Source organism: Squalius cephalus (genome assembly GCF_949319135.1).
Source record: "Squalius cephalus genome assembly, chromosome: 22".
Lineage (NCBI taxonomy): Eukaryota > Metazoa > Chordata > Actinopteri > Cypriniformes > Leuciscidae > Squalius > Squalius cephalus.
In genome coordinates this window covers 32,310,606-32,323,711 of record NC_137143.1, presented here as the reverse complement: position 1 = coordinate 32,323,711, position 13,106 = coordinate 32,310,606, and the positions used below count along the sequence as shown (strand labels likewise).

The window sequence follows — 13,106 nt, the reverse complement described above, 5'->3', positions numbered from 1 at the left end:
CACTAACCCGACCCCTAAACCTGCCCATCACACACACACACACACTAGGCTGACCCCTAAACCTGCCCATCACACACACACTAACCCGACCCCTAAACCTGCCCATCACACACACACTAACCCGACCCCTAAACCTGCCCATCACACACACACTAACCCGACCCCTAAACCTGCCCATCACACACTCACACACTCACACACACACACACACACTAACCCGACCCCTAAACCTGCCCATCACACACACACACACACTAGCCCGACCCCTAAACCTGCCCATCACACACACACCCGACCCCTAAACCTGCCCATCACACACACATACACACACACTAGCCTGACCCCTAAACCTGCCCATCACACACACGCACACTAACCCGACCCCTAAACCTGCCCATCACACACACACTAAGCCGACCCCTAAACCTGCCCATCACACACACACTAACCCGTCCCCTAAACCTGCCCATCACACACACACACACTAACCTGACCCCTAAACCTGCCCATCACACACACACACACTAACCCGACCCCTAAACCTGCCCATCACACACACACACACACTAGGCTGACCCCTAAACCTGCCCATCACACACACACACACACTAGCCTGACCCCTAAACCTGCCCATCACACACACACTAAGCCGACCCCTAAACCTGCCCATCACACACACACCCGACCCCTAAACCTGCCCATCACACACACATACACACACACTAGCCTGACCCCTAAACCTGCCCATCACACACACACTAACCCGTCCCCTAAACCTGCCCATCACACACACACTAAGCCGACCCCTAAACCTGCCCATCACACACACATACACACACACTAGCCTGACCCCTAAACCTGCCCATCACACACACATACACACACACTAGCCTGACCCCTAAACCTGCCCATCACACACACACTAACCCGTCCCCTAAACCTGCCCATCACACACACACTAACCCGTCCCCTAAACCTGCCCATCACACACACACACACACACTAACCTGACCCCTAAACCTGCCCATCACACACACACACACTAACCCGACCCCTAAACCTGCCCATCACACACACACACACACTAGGCTGACCCCTAAACCTGCCCATCACACACACACTAACCCGACCCCTAAACCTGCCCATCACACACACACTAACCCGACCCCTAAACCTGCCCATCACACACACACTAACCCGACCCCTAAACCTGCCCATCACACACACACACACACACACACACACGATGGAGTCTGAGAAACTACGCCATGATGATGATAAACTGCACAGAAATGTCACTGATTATGATCAACTCTTGTTCACATGTTCAATATGTTGCATAATTGAAGTGCTTGCAGAATGTAGAATATCTGACACGTACCGCACACACACACATCCTCGCGACACACGACACACTCCACCTTTACCTGTTCTATGAGCATCATCTACATGAACTACTCCAGTAAAGCTCAACTTCGACTAACCATGTGATTTAGCATCATGTGACCAGCATCATGTACTGCAGCTGCTCTGGCATCAGCTGATCAGGTCTGTCTCCTTCTCTTGTGTCTCCTCCTGATTCCCGACAGACAGCGACAGTATTTTCGCTCCGGTCACTCTTCCACACGGCCCACGTCAGTATATCACACCGCTCTCGTGTTCTGTCACGCCATCAGTCTGTGCAGACGGTGTAGTGTGTGTGTGTGTGCTCTGTGACATCACATCCTGTGGAAACAAGTGCTTTTTACTAGGGTTGGGTATCGTTTGAATTTGAACGATTTTGATTCTGCTTATCGATTCCTAGGTAAAAAAAAACGTAGATATCATTCACATTTATTCTTATTGCAAAACATTTAATTGTATCTGAATATCATGAACAAAAATCAACACGCTGGAGAATACTTACGTGTGCCTGCGGTTTAAAAACACCATAGAAGAGCAACTAGCCGAACTAATGTACATTTCAAGCATCATTAAAGACAATAAACACTCAGTAATTAAAAAAGAACAAATAAAAAATTAGCAATTGCAACAAATACGATTAAAATAAAGTGTTTTAAGTAGGGCTGTCAAACGATTAATCGCGATTAATCGCATCCAAAATAAAAGTTTGTTTTTACATAATATATGTGTGTGTACGGTGTATAATTATTTTCTATATATAAATACACACACATGCATGTATATATTTAAGAAATATTTGCATGTATATACTGTGTATATATATTTATATTATATATAATTTATATTATATATAAATATTTTATATATAAATAACACATTTTTCTTAAATATATATATGCATGTGTGTGTATTTATATATAGAAAATAATTATACACCGTACACACACATATATTATGTAAAAACAAACTTTTATTTTGGATGCGATTAATCACGATTAATCGTTTGACAGCCCTAGTTTTAAGATTTTCAGGTTCAGAAACTAATCAAATGTACAATAACACTGCACTTTATAAATAATATATACATTAATAATATAGTTACTAAAGTTATTCAGTGAAGAACGAGTGAATTTTCTCTGTCTTCTGTTGTTTGATGAGTGTTATTATAGAGACGGCGGGAATATTAGTGTTATTATAGAGCGGGAATATTAGTGTTATTATAGAGACGGCGGGAATATTAGTGTTATTATAGAGCGGGAATATTAGTGTTATTATAGAGCGGGAATATTAGTGTTATTATAGAGCGGGAATATTAGTGTTATTATAGAGCGGGAATATTAGTGTTATTATAGAGACGGCGGGAATATTAGTGTTATTATAGAGCGGGAATATTAGTGTTATTATAGAGCGGGAATATTAGTGTTATTATAGAGCGGGAATATTAGTGTTATTATAGAGCGGGAATATTAGTGTTATTATAGAGCGGGAATATTAGTGTTATTATAGAGACGGCAGGAATATTAGCGTTATTATAGAGCGGGAATATTAGTGTTATTATAGAGACGGCGGGAATATTAGTGTTATTATAGAGCGGGAATATTAGTGTTATTATAGAGACGGCGGGAATATTAGTGTTATTATAGAGACGGCGGGAATATTAGTGTTATTATAGAGCGGGAATATTAGTGTTATTATAGAGCGGGAATATTAGTGTTATTATAGAGACGGCAGGAATATTAGTGTTATTATAGAGACGGCAGGAATATTAGTGTTATTATAGAGACGGCAGGAATATTAGTGTTATTATAGAGCAGGAATATTAGTGTTATTATAGAGACGGCAGGAATATTAGTGTTATTATAGAGACGGCAGGAATATTAGTGTTATTATAGAGACGGCAGGAATATTAGTGTTATTATAGAGACGGCAGGAATATTAGTGTTATTATAGAGTGGGAATATTAGTGTTATTATAGAGCGGGAATATTAGTGTTATTATAGAGCGGGAATATTAGTGTTATTATAGAGACGGCAGGAATATTAGTGTTATTATAGAGCGGGAATATTAGCGTTATTATAGAGACGGCAGGAATATTAGTGTTATTATAGAGACGGCAGGAATATTAGTGTTATTATAGAGACGGCAGGAATATTAGTGTTATTATAGAGACGGCAGGAATATTAGTGTTATTATAGAGCGGGAATATTAGTGTTATTATAGAGCGGGAATATTAGTGTTATTATAGAGCGGGAATATTAGTGTTATTATAGAGCAGGAATATTAGTGTTATTATAGAGACGGCAGGAATATTAGTGTTATTATAGAGTGGGAATATTAGTGTTATTATAGAGCAGGAATATTATAGAGCGGGAATATTAGTGTTATTATAGAGCAGGAATATTATAGAGCGGGAATATTAGTGTTATTATAGAGCAGGAATATTAGTGTTATTATAGAGCGGGAATAATATTAGCGTTATTATAGAGCGGGAATATTTGCGGGAATATTAGCGTTATTATAGAGCGGGAATATTAGTGTTATTATAGAGACGGCAGGAATATTAGTGTTATTATAGAGTGGGAATATTAGCGTTATTATAGAGCGGGAATATTAGTGTTATTATAGAGCAGGAATATTAGCGTTATTATAGAGCGGGAATATTAGTGTTATTATAGAGTGGGAATATTAGCGTTATTATAGAGCGGGAATATTAGTGTTATTATAGAGCGGGAATATTAGTGTTATTATAGAGTGGGAATATTAGTGTTATTATAGAGCAGGAATATTAGCGTTATTATAGAGCAGGAATATTATAGAGCGGGAATATTAGTGTTATTATAGAGCAGGAATATTAGTGTTATTATAGAGCGGGAATATTAGCGTTATTATAGAGCGGGAATATTAGTGTTATTATAGAGCGGGAATATTAGTGTTATTATAGAGTGGGAATATTAGCGTTATTATAGAGCGGGAATATTAGTGTTATTATAGAGCAGGAATATTATAGAGCGGGAATATTAGTGTTATTATAGAGCAGGAATATTAGTGTTATTATAGAGCAGGAATATTATAGAGCGGGAATATTAGTGTTATTATAGAGCAGGAATATTAGTGTTATTATAGAGCGGGAATATCAGCGTTATTATAGAGCGGGAATAATATTAGCGTTATTATAGAGCGGGAGTATTTGCGGGAATATTAGCGTTATTATAGAGCAGGAATATTAGTGTTATTATAGAGACGGCAGGAATATTAGTGTTATTATAGAGTGGGAATATTAGCGTTATTATAGAGCGGGAATATTAGTGTTATTATAGAGCAGGAATATTATAGAGCGGGAATATTAGCGTTATTATAGAGCGGGAATATTAGTGTTATTATAGAGCGGGAATATTAGCGTTATTATAGAGCGGGAATATTAGTGTTATTATAGAGCGGGAATATTAGTGTTATTATAGAGACGGCAGGAATATTAGTGTTATTATAGAGCAGGAATATTAGTGTTATTATAGAGCGGGAATATTAGTGTTATTATAGAGACGGCAGGAATATTAGTGTTATTATAGAGTGGGAATATTAGCGTTATTATAGAGCGGGAATATTAGTGTTATTATAGAGCGGGAATATTAGTGTTATTATAGAGTGGGAATATTAGCGTTATTATAGAGCGGGAATATTAGTGTTATTATAGAGCGGGAATATTAGTGTTATTATAGAGCGGGAATATTAGCGTTATAGAGCAGGAATATTAGTGTTATTATAGAGCGGGAATATTAGTGTTATTATAGAGCGGGAATATTAGCGTTATTATAGAGCGGGAATATTAGTGTTATTATAGAGCGGGAATATTAGTGTTATTATAGAGACGGCAGGAATATTAGTGTTATTATAGAGACGGCAGGAATATTAGTGTTATTATAGAGCGGGAATATTAGTGTTATTATAGAGACGGCAGGAATATTAGTGTTATTATAGAGCGGGAATATTAGCGTTATTATAGAGCGGGAATATTAGTGTTATTATAGAGCGGGAATATTAGTGTTATTATAGAGACGGCAGGAATATTAGTGTTATTATAGAGCGGGAATATTAGCGTTATTATAGAGCGGGAATATTAGTGTTATTATAGAGCAGGAATATTAGTGTTATTATAGAGCAGGAATATTAGTGTTATTATAGAGCAGGAATATTAGTGTTATTATAGAGCAGGAATATTAGCGTTATTATAGAGCAGGAATATTAGTGTTATTATAGAGCAGGAATATTAGTGTTATTATAGAGCAGGAATATTATAGAGCGGGAATATTAGTGTTATTATAGAGCAGGAATATTAGTGTTATTATAGAGCAGGAATATTAGTGTTATTATAGAGCAGGAATATTAGCGTTATTATAGAGCAGGAATATTAGTGTTATTATAGAGCAGGAATATTATAGAGCGGGAATATTAGCGTTATTATAGAGCAGGAATATTAGTGTTATTATAGAGCAGGAATATTAGTGTTATTATAGAGCAGGAATATTATAGAGCAGGAATATTAGTGTTATTATAGAGCAGGAATATTAGTGTTATTATAGAGCAGGAATATTAGTGTTATTATAGAGCAGGAATATTAGCGTTATTATAGAGCAGGAATATTAGTGTTATTATAGAGCAGGAATATTAGCGTTATTATAGAGCAGGAATATTAGCGTTATTATAGAGCAGGAATATTAGTGTTATTATAGAGCAGGAATATTATAGAGCGGGAATATTAGTGCTGTCACTTTAAGAGCTGCACTATATAGTTACACATGTGCATCACTAGCTGCGTTTCCATTACCCTTCAAATTGAAATTGCGAATTGAAAATACTCCCAATGGAAACACGTCAATTTCGCAAAAACTCCCATTTATCGCAAACAAGTTTTTCCGCTCACATGAGGAGGTTTTTCAGGCAATGCGAAAAAGGAATATTTCTCAAAACTGCAATGGAAACAGTGTTTGCGCATTTACAGGTCACCTGTATCACCAAACGGTGTGTTTGGACAGAAGACGAGACAGAGTTATTTAGTAAACTCATAAAAGACAAAAGAATTACAGGAATAATGGATTCTACACCTCAAATAAACGCCACAATCAAGACCTCGAAGCAGAAATGAGGGAGAAACACCCAGAAACTCCTCATATGAGCCGCTCACAAGTATAAGAGTCTTTCCTTGCCATTAATGATTGGATAACACACACACATCTCCTTCCATTAATAATAATGGCCAGTGCAGTGGCTGGGATATAGTACAGAAACATATCAGTGTCCGTTGCCATGGTTTTTGGAATGATTTTACTGATCGCGAGAGGAAGTTTTACTCATAGCATCGGTTAATGGAAACGCTGTCATTTCGCAATAGTTTTTTGTCGACATTCAGACAAAATCACAAAAGTTTTGCGCAAATCTGTAATGGAAACGCGCCTACTGAAAACAGCGCGTCATTAAGTCATATTGAAATGCTCACAGAGGAATCGATAAGAGGAATCGATAAGAGGAATCGATAAGAGGAATCGATAATTTTAACTTCATAACAAGTATCTGATTCCTGACTGACTCCCGATCCCCAGCCCTACTGTGTCCTGGGCTTCAGCGCTCATGATGCTGCAGCTGTGGTGACATCATTGTAAAAATGGCTTTAGTGGCATGTGAGGTGTTTATCATGTGACGTGTTTCCCAGCATCCTCTCTGTCATGATTCTCACCGAGGGCTCGCTGTGTGTGTGTGTGTGTGTAACTGGAGTGTTTGTGTGTCTCTCAGGATCTTCTTCAGTGTCGTCTATGATGAGTTTCCTCCGAAACGACGACCCTCCCGTTCCTCCACCGATCCCTCCCCGACGCCGGCCCGAATCTGCTCCCGCCGAATCCTCGCCCTCAAAGGTGCCGCACACACACACACACACACACCTGCACACACACACACACACACACACACACACACACCTACACGCACACACACTCTCACATACACACACTCTCTCACACACACACTCTCTCTCTCTCTCTCTCACATGCACGCACGCACGCACACACACACATGCACACACACACATGCACACACACTCACATACACGCACACACACTCTCTCACATACACACTCTCTCACACACACACACACACACACTCTCGCACGCATGCGCACACACACACACACACACACACTCACTCTCTCTCTCTCTCTCTCACACTCACACACACACACACACACACACACTCTCTCTCTCTCGCACGCGCACACACACACACACACACACACACACACATACATACACACACACACACACGCACACACACTCTCACATACACACACTCTCTCACACACACACACACACTCTCTCTCTCTCTCTCTCACACACGCACGCACACACACACACATGCACACACACACACACACACTCACATACACGCACACACACTCTCTCACATACACTCTCTCACACACACACACACACACTCTCGCACGCATGCGCACACACACACACACACTCACTCTCTCTCTCTCTCTCTCTCTCTCTCACACTCACACACACACACACACACACTCTCTCTCTCTCTCTCGCACGCGCACACACACACACACACACACACACACACACACACACACACACACACTCATACATACATACATACACACACACACACACTCACACACTCACACACACACACACACTCATACATACATACACACACTCACACACACACACACACACACACACTCTCTCACACACAGTGTTTTCACTGAACATCCATGAGAAAACAATCCCTCTTACCTGCTATTTTCTTCTTATTTTTATAACTTAAGAATAAAGAATATTCTGTATTGTATATTCTATAATGTAGGGCACTTTTTACACACATATTCCCCCATTGCATTATTATACATTATATTCAACATTATATAGTAGTTTAATGTAGTACTGACACTGAAACTCTGAAAACTGGAATTTTCTCACACAGTAATTTTAATTTTGGATTGTTACAAATTGACACAGATTGTTGCGGTTGTGTGTTGTGATATATTGTGACACGATATATTGTTACACCCCTAGTCTATGGTCATAGATCTGTCCTTTTCAAACGCTCCGTGTGTGTGTGTGTGTGTGTGTGTTCCAGATGATGTCGAAGCACCAGGACAGTCCTCCTGCGATCCCCCCTCGTCAGCCCACCACTAAAGTGTTCTCGCCCCGTTACTCGCTCACGGACCCGCCCGACAGTCCCCCGACGCTTCCTCCCCGAGAGCCGGTGCGAACGCCAGACGTGTTCTCCAGCTCGCCGTTACACCTCCAGCCTCCTCCTCAGGGCCGGCGCTCCGAACTCAACCAAACCTTCTTCCCACCGTCTCCCTTCATCCCACAGTCTCCCTCTCCGCTGGGCCCCCGCAAACACATGCCCTCCTCCCCGCTCGACCTGGAGCCGACGACCCCGGGGTCCGCCGGGCCGCCCGTCCCGCCTCGCCAGAGCACGTCCCAATCGCCAATCCCAAAACTCCCTCCGAAAACCTACAAAAGAGAGTCGGTGCACCGCGACGGGCCGCCGCTCCTTGAAAACGCGAACCCTTCATAAAGCGAAGTTAATCCGAGGACTAAAACCGATGAAGCGACGCGTGCTCTTCTGAGAAATCATCCGAGGACTAAAGATGTGCCCTAAACGTGCTCTTCTGAGACGACGATTGTGGAAATCAAGCCGAGATCATCTTTCTCGGGAACTCTGTGTGTTGTCTTTTTGTGTAGCTTTGTTTTGGCATGTTCGGCAAACCCCTCATAGAGCGAAGTTAATCTGAGGACTAAAGATGTGTCCTAAACGAGCTCTTCTGAGACGTTCATCTGAGGACTCAAGACGCGCTCTTCTAAAACGACGATTGTGGAAATCAAGCCGAGATCATCTTTCTCGGGAACTCTGCGTGTTGTCTTTTTCGTGTAGCTTTGTTTTGTCATGTTCGTTTTCCATTTCATCGCTCGGTTTGTTTTCAGCAGCAATCGTTGGCCAAACTCAGACTGAGAAACAAACAAACCTGTCAAATCGCCAATCCCAGAACTCCCTAGTCGGCTCGACGGACCGCCGCCCCTTGGAAACGCAAACCCTTCACCTGAGGACTGAAGACGTGTCCTAAACGTGCTCTTCTGAGACGACGATTGTGGAAATCCAGCTGTTTCTCGGGAACTCTGTGTGTTGTCTTTGTTTTGTCATGTTCGTTTCCATTTCATCGCTCGGTTTGTTTCCGGAGCAATCGTTGGCCAAACTCAGACTGAGAAACAAGCAAACCTGCTGGATGACAGACGACGCGGAGCGTCTGAGACGAGACAGACCCGATAAAGACCGTTCACATGATTATTTTCCGGTGCCTGTGTGTGTGTGTGTGTGTGTGTGTGTGGACGGAGAGTGTAAAGGGACTGCAGATGTTCTAGACTCGTTCGAGAGCCAGTTGACTTGACGAGTACCGGGAGTTTAAGGTACCCTCGCACACCAAAGAGGTACTCGAGAAAACCTTCAAGAAACACACGTGATTGTCCTTGTATGTGTTAGAACTTTTATTTTCTCAATCATTTCTGTTTTTGCCAATAAGTATGTAAAGAAAAAAAACGATCGCCGCCTTAAAACAAGGGAATAAAAGTGTTTCTACCACTGTATGCCAAACGCTAGCCATGAAACCGTCTCTCTTCTTCACTGTCTCCGGATGCTGAGCTCATGATGTACACTCAAACCACTAATGATTCAGACACCAGATATTGTTTTACTAGTGTGTGCAGGACACTATAGTTCATATATGTGAGTGAGGATAGCAAAATAAAGTAAACTGTGACATATTATACCCAAATATTCCTCATACAGAGACTACCTGTAACAATCTGGGACCCAAAATGATTCAGACACTTTGACCTGAGCGAGTGTGTTTTCTTTAAAGGGGGGGTGAAATGCTCATTTTCACTCAATCTCCTGTTAATCTTGAGTACCTATAGAGTAGTATTGCATCCTTCATATCTCCAAAAAGTCTTTTATTATTTTTTATTAGTTTTATTATATTTATAAAAGAAAGATAAGCTGTACCGAGTCTTTCCGGAAAAAACCGAGCGTCTGGAGGCGGGCCGTGTGGGCGAAGCCAGAGTCATAGAGAGAATCCGTCGATCTGGGCTTTGTTTATAAAACATTCATCGTTGCATCCACTGTTCCTAACGCTGGGTTCTTTGGGAAGCTGAACATGGTAAGCTTTCCCTCACATCCAAAAACACACTTTGGAGACACTATGCAGCGCTGCCGATGATTTCCTGTTGAAGCGCGTTGATGTGCGCGGTCTCGCTCTCCTCTAGTCGACGTGTGCGCGGGCGAGCTTTTCCGGGAGAAATGCTCATATAAGGAGTTGCACTCTGATCTACGTCATTAGATCCACGATCGAAAAAAACCAGCCGAAACTTGTACCAACCCGGAAGTAAGATTTTCGGCACAGAAATTCTCCGTTATTCGTCCAAAATATTTTTTAAAAACTTTGGCCATGTTTAGCATGAGAATCCATCTCTTTAACACTGTAAACAACTCTGAATACATGAAACACCATTGTACCCCCCCTTTAATTGCTAATGCTCTTTTTACACACATACTGAACACAATGAAGCATTGCTTGGTGATTGGTTGAGCATCTAATTGTGTAGTTAAATTTAACAGCTGACAGATATTCAACATAATTCATGTGTGAGACAGTCTAACAGAAGGACGGACAAAACCAGTCAAATATCAACTGAGTTCGTCATATTATTACCATTTTCTAAACTATAGCGAATAAACTGTGATAATGTGAGAAATGTTGGAGTCTGAATACGTTTGGGTTTGACTGTACATCTGCTTTTACACATCAAGTTACAAAAATGCTCCTATTTCTGATACACAATTGATATTTCTATCAAGAGAAAGATGAGTTAAAGGGGTCATATAATGCCATTTTTGTACAAGTTATGATTCTTTAGGGTATAAATTAAAAGTTTGTAATATACGTTAATTAAAAATTCTCATTAGTATTGTAAGAAAACACTAATTTTACCTGGTCAAAAACAGCTGTTTTCAGCACGCCGTTTCAGTGCATGTGTCTTTAAATGATAATGAGCTTTGCTGACTCCGCCCCTGTTCTGTGCAGACACCGTTTGTAACACAATAACCATAACGCGTTGTTCATTATAAACGTGAGATTATGAATTATATTGAGAACGTTGTACATAGAAAACATGCCGTAATGTACCCTGAGTGTAAACAGCCGCATTCATCATGAAGCGTGCAGGCGATTTGCAAAGATTAATATAAAGATTAATATAAAGATTAATGTAAAGGTTATTAAAACGTTACACTCACTTCTTCTTCTGGAGGTGCGGCAGGAACACAAATAGTTGGTACCGATCCTATTTTCAGGAGCAGCTTCTTAGCAAAACCAGCTTTATACTGACCCTCGTTTATAAAGCAGTCTGGTGTGTAAATTGATTCGAGCAAACATGAAAGCATTGACGTTGATCGTGGGGAATATTCCCTTCGAAAACAAACTCAGCCACTGCGTCTTCAGCGGTTCGGATTTAGGAACATCAACATGATGCTGTGTTCGTTATTACACCCAAGAACACCACAATCGTTTAGACGCCATTCTGCGAGGGCGGGTCTGTGTTGAAACGCTGCTGTCAATCAACAATTGTGGGAGGGGCTTCCGACTGTGTGACGTCACATGGCCGAACGGCTTGATTTGAGACGGGGAAAACATATATGGAGATTAAAAAAAGACCACTGGATGGATTTTTATCATTATGATGGTTGTGTACAGGCACTGCCAACACACATTTCAGTACAATCAACTTGTAAAAGTGCATGTACCATTATATGACCCCTTTAAAGGAGAACTCCGGTCAATTTTAACATTGAGCTCATTTTTTTGTAAATTTGGAGTGCTGTCAATACAGAGAACAACGACACAAATCGGTGTTGCCTACACCGTGTTATCCTCTTTTTAAAATTTGCACCCTGTTGACTTCAATGGGGCAAGTTTTAAACCTGCTTTTAGCCTCTTAACATCCTTGATGTGTCATTACAAGTGCACAGGTCATGTGAGTGATTCCTTCAGAGTGAACACGAGTGAATCTGACTGCAGTAGATGTGAAAGATATGAATAAAAATTATGTTATTTCAGCCAGCGCACATACCTGTATTTACATCCCGTTTTCGGTTGAAGTCCACAGTAGTCGATTGTCGAGTTCACGCGCATAGGTTTAGTACGTACGATCATGCGCCCGAACTTGACAATCGACTACTTTGGACTTCAACCGAAAACAGGAAGTAAATACAGGTATGTGCGCTGGCTGAAATAACATCACTTTTATTCATATCTTTCACATCTACTGCAGTCAGATTCACCCGTGTTCACTCTGAAGGAATCACTCACATGACCTGTGCACTTGTAATGACACATCAAGGATGTTAAGAGGCTAAAAGCAGGTTTAAAACTTGCCCCATTGAAGTCAACAGGGTGCAAATTTTAAAAAGAGGATAACACGGTGTAGGCAACACCGATTTGTGTCGTTGTTCTCTGTATTGACAGCACTCCAAATGTACAAAAAAATGAGCTCAATGTTAAAATTGACCGGAGTTCTCCTTTAAGATTTTGATTGGACACGCACACAAAAGAAAAATGTGGGAAGAGTTATATTTCTGCC

The 13,106-nt window shown here is 40.9% G+C and overlaps 1 protein-coding gene across 2 annotated transcripts in view; it reads left to right on the top strand.

The window, feature by feature from the left end:
* sos1 (son of sevenless homolog 1) overlaps positions 1–9,896 on the top strand; it is a 71,306-nt gene extending 61,410 nt beyond the window's left edge. The window contains exons 22-24 of one of the 2 annotated variants that reach the window (XM_079857793.1): positions 1,590–1,634; positions 7,189–7,307; positions 8,542–9,896. In XM_079857793.1, the coding sequence (XP_079713919.1) occupies positions 1,590–1,634; positions 7,189–7,307; positions 8,542–8,991 (614 nt within the window). In that variant the 3' untranslated portion in view covers positions 8,992–9,896. The remainder of the gene's footprint in view (positions 1–1,589; positions 1,635–7,188; positions 7,308–8,541) is intronic. The other variant, XM_079857794.1, reaches the window with a different exon arrangement.
* The last annotated feature ends 3,210 nt before the right edge of the window (positions 9,897–13,106 follow it).